This window comes from Stenella coeruleoalba (assembly GCF_951394435.1).
Source record: "Stenella coeruleoalba genome assembly, chromosome: 5".
Classification (NCBI taxonomy): Eukaryota; Metazoa; Chordata; class Mammalia; order Artiodactyla; family Delphinidae; genus Stenella; species Stenella coeruleoalba.
In genome coordinates, this window is record NC_137150.1 from 126247198 (window position 1) to 126265553 (window position 18356).

The window sequence follows — 18356 nt, forward strand, 5'->3', positions numbered from 1 at the left end:
ACAGAAAACCTATTACTTGTGATGCTACTTATAATTAGTTTCTGGAAAAAGAAAATCACCCAATCATTGTTTTTTCTACATAATTAATGAACAAAAATGTTGTCTACCTCTTAATTTCTAACAATATTTTAGAGCAGGAATGAAAGGGTTACTTTTATTACAACAGTACCAGGTAATATTCATATTCTACTTTTTTCATATTTTAAGTGCTACTTCTCGACAACTGTATGAAGTAGATTTTCATTTTAAACATGAGAAAACCAAAGTATGAAGTTAAGTAAGTTTTTCAATTCATACAGTTTTTTTTAGCATCTTTATTGGAGTATAATTTCTTTACAAAAGTGTGTTAGTTTCTGCTTTATAACAAAGTGAATCAGTTATACATATACATATGTCACCATATCTCTTCGCTCTTGAATCTCCCTCCCTCCCACCCTCCCTATCCCACCACTCTAGGTGGTCACAAAGCACCGAGCTGATCTCCCTGTGCTATACGGCTGCTTCCCACTAGCTATCTATTTTACGTTTGATAGTGTATATATGTCCATGCCACTCTCTCACTTTGTCCCAGCTTACCTTTCCCCCTCCCCGTATCCTCAAGTCCATTCTCTAGTAGGTCTGCATCTTTATTCCCATCTTGCCTCTACGTTCTTCATGACCATTTTTTCTTTTTTCTTTAGATTCCATATATATGTGTTAGCATACGGTATTTGCTTTTCTCTTTCCGACTTACTTCACTCTGTATAATAGTCTCTAGGTCCATCCACCTCACCACAGATAACTCAGTTTTGTTCAGTTTTATGGCTGAGTAATATTCCATTGTATATATGTGCCATATCTTCTTTATTCATCTGTTGATGGACACTTTGGTTGCTTCCATGTCTGGGCTATTGTAAATAGAGCTGCAATGAACATTTCGGTACATGACTCTTTTTTTTTTTTAATTTTAATGACTCTTTTTGATTTATGGTTTTCTCAGGGTATATGCCCAGTAGTGGGATTGCTGGGTCGTATGGTAATTCTATTTTTAGTTTTTTAAGGAACCTCCATACTGTTCTCCATAGTGGCGGTATCAGTTTACATTCCCACCAACAGTGCAAGAGGGTTCCCTTTTCTCCACACCCTCTCCAGCATTTGTTGTTTGTAGATTTTCTGATGAAGCCCATTCTAACTGGTGTGAGGTGATACCTCATTGTAGTTTTGATTTGCATTTCTCTAATAATTAGTGATGTTGAGCAGCTTTTCATGTGCTTCTTGACCATCTGTATGTCTTCTTTGGAGAAATGTCTATTTAGGTCTTCTGCCCATTTTTGGATTGGGTTGTTTGTTTTTTTAATGTTGAGCTGCATGAGTTGCTTGTAAATTTTGGAGATTAATCCTTTGTCCGTTGATTCGTTTGCAAATATTTTCTCCCATTCTGAGGGTTGTCTTTTCGTCTTGTTTATGGTTTCCTTTGCTGTGCAAAAGCTTTTAAGTTTCATTAGGTCCCATTTGTTTCAAGTTCGTACACTTTGATTGGAAGAGGCAGATTTAAACCTGAGTATTTTGGCTTCAGAACCACAGTCTGAACTGCCATATCATCTGGTCTCTAGAGGAGAGGGCAGTAGTATCATAGTATTATCTTGAGAATTTTTAGAATATAAAACTATTGTAAAAAAGGAGGCCAATATATTATGTGGTGTGTGTGTGTGTATATATGTATGCACATATGTATATAATTTTTGCTCACAGTAACTCCCAAATTAGGTTAAGTATTTTTTTATTGGTTCCATAATGGGAAAAACATCCTATTAGGCATTAGTACATTCTAACACTTTGATGTTTACTTTCAGGCTTCACTTTGATCTCTTTACACATAGATGCATATACAAATAGCATGAGACAACCGTCAAGTGCTGAATGCCACCTCTGAGAAAGGTCACAAGATTACAGTCTTACAACTTTAATGAGCACAGTCTAAACTGGCAACATTTTGCATATCATTATGATCCCTTTGTAAAGTGGATATTTCCTTGTGCAATATTCTATTTTTTTGAGCTTAAGAACTACTGTACACCAATAATCAAAATTGTTATTTTATTCTTTTATGCCTTATTTCTTTCCCACTCTTCAAATGTTGTTTTCTGTAAAACTGGTCTGAAAACAAGGTTCGAAAAATCAAATTATCGAATGTTGCGATGTTCTGAAAATCAAAATCAGCTTTGCTGATTATAGAATGTGCAAAAGGTATTTCTCATTATAGAAGTATGCTTATTCTGCAGTAGAAAAAAAATGAAATATGTTAGCTAATCTTTAAATAATTTAAAATTTCATACATGATGTGGAATGTCTTAATGAGGAGTGCAAACTTTGCATGGGAAAATGTTTTGTGTGCTTTGTGACAACAGAAGGTAGATTTTCTTCAACCATTCCTTATAGAATTCTTGTCTCTTTCTAGATATCGACAAAACAAAAAATGATAGCTAGTCTCTTTGTAGCATTTAAATAATTATTTATTAACATTTCATTTTTTATTTTCTACCTATTATTCCTCTAACTCTCCCTTAATTATTTTAGTGTATTCTTTGTTGGAATTTTAAAAATTGACTTTAATTTAAGGTTGTACCCAATGCCATGGAAGGAGAGTTTCCAGAGGTTGGTAGAGTTATGCAACTTATTATTTTAATAGGCATTTAGAAAATGAAATCTTGGTACAGATTCTTATGTACACAAATAAGAGTTCTCATATTTTATGTGCTCTAAAAATATGATAATGCTGGAAAATGCATAGCAATGGTAGTCCCAGTTAGACTGACCTTCCATTATAGCTACACTGGCTGCAAAGACAGTCTGTTTACATGGCCTCGAAGAACCTCACTTACCACACCACTGCTAAACCCTGAGCCCCAGTGTTTTCAATGGTGTTATTACAATCCAGTGAAATCAAAGATGAAGTTATGGCCATAAAAAAAATCACACCTATGTATATTAATAGATCTGACTTCAACAAAAAGAGCTGGATTTCGTGCAATTTTCTATTGTACCAGAGAGACAAAGGTGGAAAAGTAATTTATGTTAGGAGATTGAGAGAGACAGCTAATCTGATCTATGATTTTGTTTTAATATAAATCATAGATTGCTAATAATAGACACATCATTTCTTGGTGTAGATTTATTCTCTTTCTAATGTTTTCATCAGGGCTTTCAGCAAATATGCTCTTCTTCACTTGATTTCCCAGTATACTCCTGGTTCAGTGACTTACATAATATGAGTTATTTAAATTAGTAAGAATTATTAATGAGTAAGCAATCTTGATATTTCCCCCTAGTCCTCAGAATAATGCACGTTATTTCCCCTCTGTTTTAAAGAAAATATGGAAGATGTGGATATTCAGTTGAACAACTCACCCGGATAATACTACATGACAGTCAATAAGGACCTTCAAAAAATACGAAGGAGTACAAATTCTATCATTTCCTTTGACCATTATTTAAATCAGCAAATATTAACTGACAGCATTTTAATTATAGATATGTTTTATGCATATATATGTATATATATATATATATAATAACTTCTTTGCTGGCAATAGTTGGAAAAATCAGAACAAAGCAGAAAAATATACATGCAGATTTTTAAAATTGACAAAGCTGAGACAACTGTTATGTGTTTACGTAGGCCAGAGTATGCCCACATGATGCTCTGTACTAGGAACACAAAAATGAATTAGGAGTGATTTCTGTTCTGGAGAGGTTGAGAAGGTGTGGCGATGGGGAGACAGATGCATGAACAATTAATTTGATAACTGTAGATATATCAAGTTGAATGGAAGCACAGAGGAATTAATTGGTTATGCAGGCTGGATAGCTGGGAAGGATAAAGAGGAAACATCATAAAGAAAAGCACGGAAGTCTGAATGTTTATGTCAATGATCTGAGGTTGGAGAATCATCCTCAGTGTGCCTGAAAAATAGAGTCTGGGAAAGAGAGGTGAAAGAAAACCCAAGCAATGGATTGTGAAGACCCTGGTTGCCAGGCTGAAGGGACCTTGCTTTATTGGAAAGGATGAGGTGGCTGAGAAAGAAGGGTGGCTGAGATGTAAAAATTGGTTTTGTTAAAAATACTGAACTTGAGTAACAAAAATATATCAAAAATACCTACGTGATGTGGAATGTTTACTGACAAAAGTTTACATCAAATTTTATCTTATTTTGGACTACATGGCTTTTCATTACCACCTCCTGCACACACACAATAATTCACTTTCTACTTTCAAGCAGATAAAGGTTTATTTAAAAAATACAAGTTTACTTTTCTTGACTGACCAATTTTGTGACATTTGCACATGAAATGAAATAAAATGTTTGGCCACAACAAAATATTTTTTCCACATTAGCTTTTGACAGGAAATTGACATGGATTATTCAACAACTATATACAAAGTTGAGACAGCAACATAATTTCAAGGAAAAAAAATTCTCTTTATCAAGAAACATTAAACTCTTAAGGGAAATGAACATATGTTCCAAAACCATAACTTTGTCCTAAAGAAAATTTTAAGAATGCTAGTTTTCCCATGATGACGTTATCCAGAATTTTAATTCCCTCATTAAAGGAAGATTTGCCATAATTAGGAAACAAATCAAATAATCAAAGCATTTAGAACAAGATAAATTGAAGTTTCCGCAAAGAAAAATATTAATGTGCTTCAGTAGATATTTGAAGGCCTTTGTGTATACATACAGAGCTTTAAAGGGAAATTTATTCAAGTACTTAAGATGGTAAGTAATGCTCACATGTAAGTATATTTCATTCCAAAAATATCACTGTTTTGGGGGAAGTTTGGAACAAGATTAAATAATTTAACTTAAGACTTAGAAACATTTTTGACTGAACAACCAAATCCTCTCTCCCTTAAAGAAAAGGGGTGTGGGGAGAAAAAAGTTGGATTTGTCAGAACAAAATAAAGTCAAAGATCACAAAGATTTATATGTGTGTAAAAGGAAAACCTTCAGAATCCTTCTGCAGCCCTAAAGAGCTCTAACATGAATTTGGACATCTGCCAATGGCCTTGCCATTGGCAAGGGTGCTCTGTGTCTAGACATCTACACAGATAGGTAAGATTCATACTGTTACATCCAGTGTCACACCTCACAGACCTAGCAAGTAAGTGCAAACCTAGCACATAAGAGACAACAATCACACTCAGAACCTACTTCTTGGGTAGCTGGTATTTCTTAGTTTGTGTCCTGGGCAGAAAGCTCCATTACAGAACTCCCCTGTCAACTCAGACATGGTAATCGTTCTTTCAACAACAATTTGAGGGCTTCTGTGTTTTGGGTGTTGAGGAGAAAGCTGTAAACAGCACAAACAAGGATCCTTCTCTCAGATAATTTATAAAAGAAACATTAATGAAAAAGTACAGAAAGAAATAAGGTAATTACAGATTGTGACAATTGCTGTGAAGAAATCAATAAAGTGATGCCTAAGAAAGTAATCAGGGAGAGGCTGCTTTAGAGAAAGAAATAAGAAGAGTCAATAAAAAGTTCCAGTTGAATCAAAGACCTAAGGATGAGATTGTGCTAGACATCTAAAAAGCCATGGAAGAAGAATTCCAAGGGAAGAGCAATACCCCCGAAGGGCAAAAGGGCTTTTCATTTATTCAACAGGTATTATAAACATTTCCTAAATGCCAAGCTCAATGTCAAATGTAAAATTCATGTCCTTGATCTAACAAGGTATTTTAGAGAAGTAGGGAGACACATATGTAAGCAAGTGAGTCACTGGTGAGTTAAGGGGGTAACGTTTGGATTGAGAGATTCAGGAAAATGCTACATTTTATTTGGGTTGAGGGGAGAAGGGAGAAAGAGGAAAGGCAGCTAGCTAGGAAAGAGTTAAAAATATTGGTGTGCTACCAGCTGATTCTGTTTGTTTGAACCAGCCAGCTAGCAGGCAGGTTGAGTAACTGTCTTCTGTTATCTTCATTAAGACCCTGAAGAAGCAACATAATGACCAGTCATACATTCAGATTATCTACAGGTATCCATGGCAACAAGTACTAATTGGCTTGCCCTGGGTTCATCTTTCCTGAGAGACTGTCGCTCAGATACCTCTTGGTAGAATTTCTAGTCCAGGAAAACTTAAGTGAAATGACAGAAAAGAAACTCATGACCTGATAGCTTTTGTTCAGTAACTTTCATAGGAAATGCCTGGTGCAGTGAGGACTCATTATTTTGGCCATGTTAGCACTGATGTTATTTATGTTTCAGTTTAGCTTCTGTAGCTCACATGTCATTTGAGACAGCTTGACCTCTGAGAGTCAGATGAAATTGGCTAGATGCCCCCTCCCAGTGGTGGCTGAAGACCAGGAGACTAAGCAGCACAGCAGGCTTCCAGGGAGAAATGTGGCTAAACACTTTTCCTAAACTTTTTTTGTCTCAGAGACTTATTTTGCTGAAGAAATTCAGGAAATGGCTCATTTAGTCATTTTGAGAATTCTCATCCTTTTCCTCATCTAGTTGTTCCAGTGAGGACCATTAAGCACACAGGCATTTGTGTGTCACCAACTTTACTGAAGCCACAGGTAATGGAAAGGCATGTTACACCTCAGCTATAGATCTGTTGAGTTGAATATCCAACTTTCTGTTTCTGTGGAGTCTCTTGGGCATTTCCATCAACTCAGATTCTAAGGTTTTACCCCGTTTCTTGTCTCTCTTCTCTTCTTCCCTTTTTACTGCCCAACTCCAACAAAATGATGTAAAAATGTTTGCTAACATTGCTGTCAGTCAGGGCTTGGCATTACCAGGATGGGTGGCTATTGGGATGCTGTGACTCAGAAGGCTTACCTACCCCAGGGTATTTCTATCATCTGTCAGACAAGAGTATCTGCAGTCCTCACAATCACAGCCATTCTTTTGTCTTATTCCTGACCGCTGGAAGGGCCTTTTTCATCTGAGTCTGTCTCCTGAAAGAAGGAAACCTCATAACCGATTTTCCTGCCTCATCAGCCGTTAATTTTTTTTTTTTTTTTTAAGTGCAAAGTAGTTCTCCGTATTGGTTGGAGACTGGGGACAGATAAGTAGAGGAGTGGGAGAGTCGCATAGTCAAGCTACTTCTAGGAAGGCAGCATGATCTATTATGAGTCAACCTTGATAGCTGGGGCAAGAGTGAGGGTGTGTTCAGGTACAGGACAGGAGCTTTGCAGGCATAGAGTAGAAGGAGGAATTCCATAGAAGGATAGATTTCCACTCATGTGTGTGGCACATATAGTGCAGAAGACAAAATCTGTTGGCTTTCCAATTTTATTCAAGGCTGGCTCTTATTCTATAACTCAGACTGAATCAGTGGCCCTGCCTGACCTTAGAGGTATTTTGCAGACAGGCTCCCCTGTGATCTTGATGAAGTGAAGTAGCTTGGTTAACTCTATTATAGCTAGGGGCAGGAATCTAAATATAAAGTTTGCTGCCTTGCTTTTCATTTGCCCTTAAAAATTTTCACAATCAATATAATCTATAGTTTTTCCCTCCAAAAGGACTCAGTAGATCACTTTACCTCTTTGATATTGATTTACTTAAAATTCTAGTTTTAAAAGAGGGAGGTTAGTTCTTAGTTTTCCCAAATACAGCAAAAACCATTAGTGAAAAATGTAAGGGATCCAAATTAAAAGAATACAGATTATTTGGTATCTTATTTATCTTTAGAACATTTAGCAATTCTCTTCCTTTAAACAAAGAATCGTTGAGATTAAGAAGTAACTTATGTATAAATCTCTGATACTGATTTTAGGATTTTTTTTTTTCTTTTTTTGCGGTACGCAGGCCTCTCACTGTTGTGGCCTCTCGCGTTGCAGAGCTCAGGCTCCAGACACGCAGGCTCAGCGACCATGGCTCACGGGTCCAGCCGCTCTGCGGCATGTGGGATCTTCCCGGACCGGGGAACGAACCCTCCTCCCCTGTATCGGCAGGCGGACTCTCAACCACGGCGCCACCAGGGAAGCCCCTGATTTTAATATTTTTAAAGTTATGGTAATTCTGTTTTGATTTTCCCATTAAGTCATAAATTTGGGGAAAGCTAGTACTGATTCTTTTATTTATTTAAAGAGAAACAATCATTTCTGAATTTACATCTAAAAATTTAAAACATACTGAACAGTATAAAAACAAAATAAAAAGTGCCTTGAATTATCTACCACTACTCAGGTAACTACACTGATAACTACTCAGAATTATCAATTATTAATATATTGTTCTACTTCCTTCTAGTGTTTTTCTCTTCAGGCATATTAATGCATATACGGTTATACACTGCTGTACTTATATATGGTATATGTGTATATGTTTATACCTAAACCAAATTTGTCATATGCTGGATAGTTTTAAATGATACTTTGTCACCTAACAATATGTCATTGAGTGTTCTTCAAAAACATGAATTTTGAGGCATGCAGAGGGTAAGAACATACGGATACACCACATTTTATTTTACTACCCTATGTTTTGGAGCATTTCAGTTGTTTCCAATTATTTGTTATTAGAAATGAGACTACAATGAATATTTTTTGTTTTTGTTTTTGTTTTTTGCGGTACGCGGGCCTCTCACTGTTGTGGCCTCTTCCGTTGCGGAGCACAGGCTCCGGACACTCAGGCTCAGCGGCCGTGGCTCATGGGCCCAGCCGCTCCGTGGCATGTGGGATCTTCCTGGACCAGGGCACAAACCCGTGTCCCCTGCATCTGCAGGCAGACTCTCAACCACTGCACCACCAGGGAAGCCCTACAATGAATATTTTTGTTCATAAATTTTCTACTCACTTTTGAGGGAATTACTGGATCAAGTGTCATGAATGACTATTTTTACTTTATTTTTTAAATTGAAGTATAGTTGATATACAATATTATATGTTACATGTGTACAATATAGTGGTGCACAATTTTTAAAGATTGTACTTCACTTACAGTTATTGTAAAAATATTGGCTATATTCCTTGTGTTGTACAATATATCCCCGCAGCTTATTTTATTTTTCCCATAGCTTATTTTATACCTAATAGTTTGTGCTTCTTAATCACCCACCCTATATTGCCCCTCCCCACTTCACTCTTCCTACAGGTGACCACTAGTTTCTTCTCTATATCTGTAAGTCTGCTTCTTTTTTGTTATATTCACTGGTTGGTTGTATTTTTTTAGATTCTACATATAAGTGATATCATGCAGTATTTGTCTTTCTCTGTCTGACTTATTTCGTTTGGCATAATGCCTTCCAAGTCCATCCATGTTGCTGCAAATGGCAAAATTTCCTTCCTTTTTATGGCTGAGTAGTATTCCATATTAATGACTATTTTAAAATAATGTTTGGTGCATATTTTCAGGTTTCCCTCTGGAAGGGATATATCAGTTTCTCCCTTCATAGTGTACAAGGGTGCGATCTCGTTGTATTCTCACTGACACTGGGCAGTATAATGCTAAGAAGAACTTTGCCAATTTGCTGGGCAAAATGGTCTCTAATTGTTTTAATTATTTTTATCTTTTTTATCTCTGATTGCCACATTGGTAGCTCCATAAGACATATTAATTTTCCTTTCTTTTATTTTAACCTTGAAAAACAATGGTAATAGTTGCCTTGTGGGGAAATTGGGACATCTAAATATGTATGAACATGTTATATAAATATTAGGAATTACTATTGTTTTTAAGCCACATGGAAAGAATGAGAAATCTTCATTAAGTGAGAGTGAGTTGTAAAGAACATGCTTCATGCTTTGTTGTCCTCATCTGAAACAGAGGCCCTTGGTGCCCATGTTGCATTTACTCAGCTGTCTTCTGATTTTAACCACAGCTGTGGTGGACAGACTGTGGAAGCTCAGACTCTTCTCTTCCTGACAGGATCTTGCTGCAAGCACTTGCATCTGTCTCTCTGTAGTCTTCCCCAGACCCTTCTTCAATGCACGGGCCCCCCAGCTGGCTCACATTGGGAAACCCAGAGGTGCAGGGATAGCGGAGGGATTCGTGTCCAATGGGAGATGGGAGCCAGTGGGAAAATGTTCCACTCTCTCATCATGCAGATGATCAGTTCTGGGAGGCATTTCATGAGTGCTTTCTCAGCAGTTGTAGCAGAATCCCACTCTTGACGCCTATAACAGAGACTTCATTAAAGCACCATCTCTCTAGTGGTTTTCCTCCTTCACTGCCTGACTCTCTTTCTTTCCTCACTTCTGCTTCCTAAGATCAGCTTCCAAAATAACTGTAACCAAGTCCTTATTCTAGGCTCTTCTCTTAGGGGATCTCTAACTAAAGCATCATCCTTTTGCCTTCTTCCCCAGCAATGCTGGACTTTCCCCTCTTCCCCTGTAGAACATTCAGTTAACTAACTCAGCCATTACATACTGAGTACTGACCATGTGCCAGACAGTACTGTCGTGAGGGATGTGGATGCAGACTCAGATGCTGCCGTCATGGAGCGACATTCTAGTGGGGCAGGCCGAAAGTGACACAACAAATAAGTTGTCTTCATGAAACTTCATAAATTCCAAGGAGAAAAAAGTAAGGGAGATAGGAAATGTCTGGGGGAAGGGGTGAGTTGTCACTTTAGATAGTATTTCTAGGGAAGACCTTATTGAGAAGGTCTCCTTTGAATAAAGATTGGAAGAAAGTGAGGAAGTGAACCATGTCAATATCTGTAGTAAAAATATTCCATCTGAGGAAACAGCACATACATGGACCCTAAGATGGGAGCATGCCTGGAGCATGTAGGAATATTAGGAAGCCCAGTGGGGCTGAAGCAAGTTGAAGGAGGAGTAAACTTCACAAACTTAGCTAAAATGTAGACTTCCCACTCTAAGATGGTATGGTAGGCAGAATAATATCCTTCCCAAAATGTCCATATTTTCATCCCCCAACCCTCTGACTATGTTATATTCCATGGCCAAAGGGAGTTTGCAGTTGTGATCAAGGATCTTGATGCCTTTTGTAGCAACATGGATGGACCTGGAGATTATCATACCAAGTGAAGTAAGTCAGGCAGAGAAAGACAGTTACCATATGATGTCACTTATAGGCAGAATCTAAAAAAAAATGAGACAAATAAACTTATTTACAAAGCAGAAAAAGACTCACAGACATAGAAAACAAACTTATGGTTACCAAAGCGGAAAGGTTAAGGGGGAGGGATAAATTGGGAGTTCGGGATTAACATATACACACTACTATACTTAAAGTAGATAACCAACAAAGACCTACTGTATAGCACAGGGAACTCTGCTCCATATTCTGTAATAACCTAAATGGGAAAGAATAGATATATGTATATGTATGACTGAATCACTTTGCTGTACACCTCAAACTAACATAACATTATAAATCAACTATGTCCAATATAAAAAAAGAATTTTTTTAAAGAAAAAAAAATTAAGGATCTTGAAATAGAAAGATTATCCTGGATTATTTGGGAGGGCCCTAAAAGTAATCACAAATGTCCTTTTAAGAGAGAGGCAGGAGCAATTTGAAGATCCTACACTGCTGGTTTTGAAGTTGGAGGGAAGGACCACGAGCCAAGGAAGGCAACACCTATAGAAGCCAGAAAAGGCAAGAAAGAGATGCTCCTCTAGAGCTTCCAGAAGGAGTGCGGTCCTGCCGACAAATTGATTTAGCACCATAAGACCCAATTTTGAAATTCTGACCTCTGTAACTGTAAGATAATAAAATTTGTGTTGTCTTAAGTCATTCAGTTTTTTTTTTTTTTAACATCTTTATTGGAGTATAATTGCTTTACAATGGTGTGTTAGTTTCTGCTTTATAACAAAGAGAATCAGTTATACATATAAAAATGTTCCCATATCTCTTCCCTCTTGCATATCCCTCCCTCCCATCCTCCCTATCGCACCCCTCTAGGTGGTCACAAAGCACCAAGCTGATCTCCCTGTGCTATGCGGCTGCTTCCCACTAGCTATCTATTTTACATTTGGTAGTGTATATATGTCCATGCCACTCTCTCACTTTGTCCCAGCTTACCCTTCCCCCTCCCCATATCCTCAGGTCCATTCTCTAGTAAGTCTGTGTCTTTATTCCCATCTTGCCCCCAGGTTCTTCATGAACTTATTTTTTTTCCTCTTAGATTACATATATATGTGTTAGCATACGGTATTTGTTTTTTCTCTTTCTGACTTACTTCATTCTGTATGACAGACTCTAGGTCCATCCACCTCACTACAAATAACTCAATTTCGTTTCTTTTTATGGCTCAGTAATATTCCATTGTATATATGTGCCACATCTTCTTTATCCATTCATCTGTCGATGGACACTTAGGTTGCTTCCATGTCCTGGCTATTGTATATAGAGCTGCAATGAACATTGTGGGACATGACTCCTTTTGAATTATGGTTTTCTCAGAGTATATGCCCAGTAGTGGGATTGCTGGGTCGTATGGTAGTTCTATTTGTAGTTTTTAAGGAACCTCCATACTATTCTCCATAGTGGCTGTATCAATTTACATTCCCACCAACAGTGCAAGAGGGTTCCCTTTTCTCCACACCGTCTCCAGCATTTACTGTTTGTAGATTTTTTGATAATGGCCATTCTGATCAGTGTGAGATGATATCTCATTGTAGTTTTGGTTTGCATTTCTCTAATGATTAATGATGTTGAGCATCCTTTCATCTGTTTGTTGGCAATCTATATATCTTCTTTGGAGAACTGTCTATTTAGGTCTTCTGCCCATTTTTGGATTAGGTTGTTTGTTTTTTTGATATTGAGCTGCACGAGCTGCTTGTAAATTCTAGAGATTAATCCTTTGTCAGTTGCTTCATTTGCAAATAATTTCTGCCATTCTGAGGGTTGTCTTTTCGTCTTTTTTATGGTTTCCTTTGCTGTGCAAAAGCTTTTAAGTTTCATTAGGTCCCATTTGTTTATTTTTGTTTTAATTTCCATTTCTCTAGGAGGTGGGTCAAACACGATCTTGCTGTGATTTATGCCACAGAGTGTTCTGCCTATGTTTTCCTGTAAGAGTTTGATAGTGTCTGGCCTTACATTTAGGTCTTTAATCAATTTTGAGTTTATTTTTGTGTATGGTGTTAGGGACTGTTCTAAGTTCATACTTTTACATGTACCTGTCCAGTTTTCCCAGCACCGCTTATTGAAGAGGCTGTCTTTTCTCCGCTGTATATTCTTGCCTCCTTTATCAAAGATAAGGTGACCATATGTGCGTGGGTTTATCTCTGTGCTTTCTATCCTGTTCCATTGATCTATATTTCTGTTTTTGTGCCAGTACCATACTGTCTTGATTACTGTAGCTTTGTAGTATAGTCTGAAGTCAGGGAGCCTGATTCCTGAAGCTCTGTTTTTCTTTCTCAAGATTTGCTTTGGGGCTTCCCTGGTGGCGCAGTGGTTGAGAGTCCACCTGTCAATGCAGGGGACTCAGGTTCGTGTCCCGGTCCGGGAAGATCCCACATGCCATGGAGCGGCTTGACTCGTGAGCCATGGCCACTGAGCCTGTGCTTCCGGAGACTGTGCTCCACAACGGGAGAGGCCACGGCAGTGAGAGACCCGCGTACTGCAAAAAAAAAAAAAAAAAAAAAAAGAAAAGAAAAGAAAAAAGAAAAAGATTGCTTTGGCTATTTGGGGTCTTTTGTGTTTCCATATAAATTGTGAAATTTTTTGTTCTAGTTCTGTGAAAAATGCCAGTGGTAGTTTCATAGGGATTACATTGAATCTGTAGATTGCTTTGGGTAGTAGAGTCATCTTCACAATGTTGTTTCTTCCAATCCAAGAACATGGTATATCTCTCCATCTATTTGTGTCATCTTTAATTTCTTTCATTAGTGTCTTATAATTTTCTGCATACAGGTCTTTTGTCTCCTTACATAAGTTTATTCCTAGGTATTTTATTCTTTTTGTTGCAATGGTAAATGGGAGTGTTTCCTTAATTTCACTTTCAGATTTTTCATCATTAGTGTATAGGAATGCAGATTTCTGTGCATTAATTTTGTATCCTGCTACTTTACCAAGTTCATTGATTAGCTCTAGTAGTTTTCTGGTAGCATCTTTAGGATTCTCTATGTATAATATCATATCATCTGCAAACAGTGACAGCTTTACTTCTTCTTTTCCGATTTAGATTCCTCTTATTTCTTTTTCTTCTCTGATTGCTGTGGCTAAAACTTCTAAAACTATGTTGAATAATACTGGTGAGGGTGGGCAACCTTGTCTTGTTCCTGATCTTAGTGGAAATGGTTTCAGTTTTTCACCATTGAGAACAATGTTGGCTGTGGGTTTGTCATATATGGCCTTTATTATGTTGAGGAAAGTTCCCTCTATGCCTACTTTCTGGAGGGTTTTTATTGTAAATGGGTGTTGAATTTTGTTGAAAGCTTTTTCTGCATCTATTGAGAGGATCATATGGCTTTTATCCTTCAGTTTGTTAATATGATGTATCACATTGATTGATTTGCATATATTGAAGAATCCTTGCATTCCTAGGATAAACCCCACTTGATCATGGTGTATGATGCTTTTAATGTGCTGTTGCATTCTGTTTGCTAGTACTTGGTTGAGGATTTTTGCATCTATGTTCATCAGAGATATTGGCCTGTAGTTTTCTTTCTTTGTAACATCTTTGTCTGGTTTTGGTATCAGGGTGATGGTGGCCTCATAGAATGAGTTTGGAGTGTTCCCCCCTCTGCTATATTTTGGAAGATTTTGAGAAAGATAGGTGTTCGCTCTTTTCTAAATGTTTGATAGAATTCGCCTGTGAAGCCATCTGGTCCTGGGCTTTTGTTTGTTGGAAGATTTTTAATCACAGTTTCAATTTCAGTGCTTGTGATTGGTCTGTTCCTATTTTCTATTTCTTCCTGGTTCAGTCTTGGAAGATTGTGCATTTCTAAGAATTTGTCCATTTCTTCCAGGTTGTCCATTTTATTGGTATAAAGTTGCTTGTAGCAATCTCTCATGATCCTTTGTATTTCTGAAGTGTCAGTTGTTGCTTCTCCTTTTTCATTTCTAATTCTATTGATTTGAGTGTTCTCCCTTTTTTTCTTGATGAGTCTGGGTAATGGTTTATCAATTTTGTTTATCTTCTCCAAGAACCAGCTTTTAATTTTATTGATCTTTGCTATCATTTCCTTCATTTCTTTTTCATTTTTTTCTGATCTGATCTTTATGATCTCTTTCCTTCTGCTAACTTTGGGGTTTTTTTTTTCTTCTTTCTCTATTTGCTTTAGATGTAAGGTTAGGTTGTTTATTTGAGATGTTTCTTGTTTCTTAAGGTAGGATTGTATTGCTATAAACTTCCCTCTTAGAACTGCTTTTGCTTCATCCCAAAGGTTTTGGGTCATCGTGTTTTCATTGTCATTTGTTTTTAGGTATTTTTTTTTTCTTCTTTGATTTCTTTAGTGATGTCTTGGTTATTAAGTAGTGTACTGTTTAGCCTCCATGTGTTTTTATTTTTTACAGATTTTTTCCTGTAATTTATATCTAGTCTGTTATCAAAAGAGGAGATAATTGCACTGGCACACATACCCTGCTCCCAAGTGTGGCCAAGGGGAGGCTGATTGTGGGGTATGGGGCCTTGGGGTTGAGCTTCAGTTGTTGAGCTGGGATTTCTACATGTGAGTTTGTGAAGGCCTTTGAGGTGTGACATGGAGCTGGGGTAGGAAGGAATGGAGCAGGCCTCAGGCCAGAGGCTGGGGGATGGCTCTTCCCTCACTTCATGTTCTGGCAAATTACCCCAAAATGTTGGAGAATTCTAAATTTGAACCTGGGCTCCCAGGTTGTCAAGCAGGAGGATTTGTCAAGGCAGAAGTGTAGGACTTATTTAACAGTGTATTAACTTGATTTAACTCTTTAAAAATCTTTTAAAGATAGATGGACTAGGGGCCTCTGTTTGTACTCTTGCCCTGAGCCCTGCAAATGTGGGGGCTTTAGCTGACTACTTGTCCCTATTGGATCATTTCTGGATAAATTCAGCAGAACTTTGCGTGGCACAAGATTCACTTTGGCATACCTTGTGATGTAAAAATTTTCCCAATTGAAATCCTTAAATTTAATTTTTCGTATAATAATTCAGTTTACTTGGTGTAGAAAAATATAATGGGGCATAGGGAATTTCTCTTTAGGAATTATGGTCATATTCATTTCACCCATTGGAGTCAGTCACATGGTCCCCATTGCCTTTGCTCTGATGCATATGCTTTGCTATTTTTACTGGGTTATTTTCCAGTATCCTGTGGGCCAGTGAGAGCCATGCTGGGAAGCAATCACATTTTCATGGCAAGACAGACCTCCCAGCTGCTAAGCTCCTTTAGGGTAAGAGAGGAGCAGCCCTCGCTAAGATGGAGAGACCTTTCTGGAGACATCTATCCCTTGGTGCGTGTGGACCATTTCCCATCTCAGCTGGAATCCAGTCTAAGGTAGGTGGTTTATTCCCCTTTACTGTCTCATATAAACTAGAGCTCTTGCTCACTTGCTCTTCATGTTTCTAGTAGACATGTATTGTTTTTGCCTGTCCTGAAACACTTCCCCCTTACTTTATACATATCCCTCCCGCTCACTCCTTGGGTCCAGGAGAGCTGTCAACCACAGTGGCCTACTCTTCTTCCCCTGCTCGGTAAGTGCGGGAAGGGAGTGTATGTAACCCTGGCACATCTGGATAATCTTTGCCAGGTCTTTAACTTTGAACAGAGTAACAACTTAGGCTAAAGGGGGTTAAAACTGACTTGTTCTAGAGGAAGCATCCAGAAGAGACATGTTACTGCTACTGAGCTCTCTTGGACTACCCTTACCTATCCTTACTTAAGCTTGCTGGGTTGGCTTTCTTTCTGATTTTGTGAGCTACCCAGAAACTTTCTAACAAGTTCTTTTGTTTACCTAAGTTGGCCAGAGTTGCTGGCAAGGAAAGAGTCCTAAGTGTCACACTATTCTTTCCATTTGGAACGTCTTCCCCCAACCCAGCCCTACTTCCAGCTTCATGCCCTACATCTATCCCATTTTACTTTCTTGACCTGATGGGATAGCCTACTATTTCCCCGTAGAATTTTTCCTCGCTGATTGCCTGGATGGCAAATCAGAAATTACTCTAATTTACTGTAGTGAACTTTCAATATCAGAACTACAGTTGGATTTTTCTCTCCTAGTATTTCTGTTAGCCCAGTGTGATGATTAAATCTAGAAAACTAGAACTCATAATGCTTTATGCTGATGTTGTTTGCTATCTTTAACCTTTAGAAAGTCCATAAATTGGACAAAAAGCTAAAGTAAAATTAGAGCAATGTTAAATTGTTCTGTTTCAGGGTAGTGTGTGTATCAGAAATTGATTGTCACAATAATTCTCTTTAATAAACAACAACAATCTCAGTGGGATACAACAATAAGTGTTTATTTAGCTTCTAGGTCTGCAGGTTCAGCTGATCAGCCCTGGACTGGGCTCATTGCATGTGTTTACAGTCAGCTATAGGTTGGGTAGGGGCTCTGCTGAGCTTGGCTAAGCTCTCTTCCACATCTGTGTGGCTTCTAAGATGGTCCTGCTAGGATGACTGGGACAACTCAGCTCTGGTCCTTGCATCCCTCATTCTCCTCCTGGTACAAGAGGGCTTGCTGGGGCATGTCCTTTTTATGGCAGTGGCAGAAGTAAGCTCAATCATGCAGGTGCCTTCCATGCCTTTGTTTGTGTCACACTCATCATAATCTTATTGGCCTAAAGCGAGTCAAATGTCTGAGCAGGATGGGAGATTGCTGTAGAGTTACAGACAAAGGGTATAGCTATAGGGATGAATGACAAGCTCGGGCCATTATTACCTTTGATCTACCACAGGGGTACACTTTATTTCTTTTTTTTCCCTTGCTTTCCTGCATTTTATGATCTTTCTACAATAAAGCCTACAGTTTTTTTTTAATAAAGGAAAATTTCCAAACTAGAGCAGATTGAAATTTGTTGAAAACTTCGAAAGAACTGTATATATTATGTACCTTTGGCTATTCCATTGGCTAAAGTACATAATAATTTATTACAGCTTACCAAAGCAACTAAACTGCTTGAGTACTCACGTTATTCTCACATTGGGTAAATACATCTTTCCCTGTTTCTATTCACTGTGACTAGAGCTGGTAATTGAGTGCTGAAATTTATTTCTCTTATAGACTTGAATGTACCAGTAATACTCTGGTGAGGATTAAGTGCTGTGTGCTGTCTTGCTAGGGACTGAACCCAATGAACTGCTTATTTCTGTAAGCTATTTACAGTGAGTTTGGAATTTCATAAAACTAGAAGACAAAGCATGAGAACCTACTCATTTATCTTCTTTTTACATCAACATTTTCAGGTCCAAATGATTGTCATGCTTTTAGAGGGACATGAGACGTGTAACTTAGGTTTAATTGAAGTAGTTCGTTGTC

The 18356-nt window shown here is 37.9% G+C and overlaps 1 protein-coding gene across 1 annotated transcript in view; it reads left to right on the plus strand.

Moving 5' to 3' along the window:
- LOC307186598 (uncharacterized protein) overlaps positions 1–18356 on the plus strand; it is a 237517-nt gene that overhangs the window by 114600 nt on the left and 104561 nt on the right. Inside the window, exon 3 of the mRNA XM_079921902.1 lies at positions 16186–16375. Coding sequence (XP_079778028.1) covers positions 16209–16375 — 167 coding nt within the window. The 5' untranslated portion in view covers positions 16186–16208. The remainder of the gene's footprint in view (positions 1–16185; positions 16376–18356) is intronic.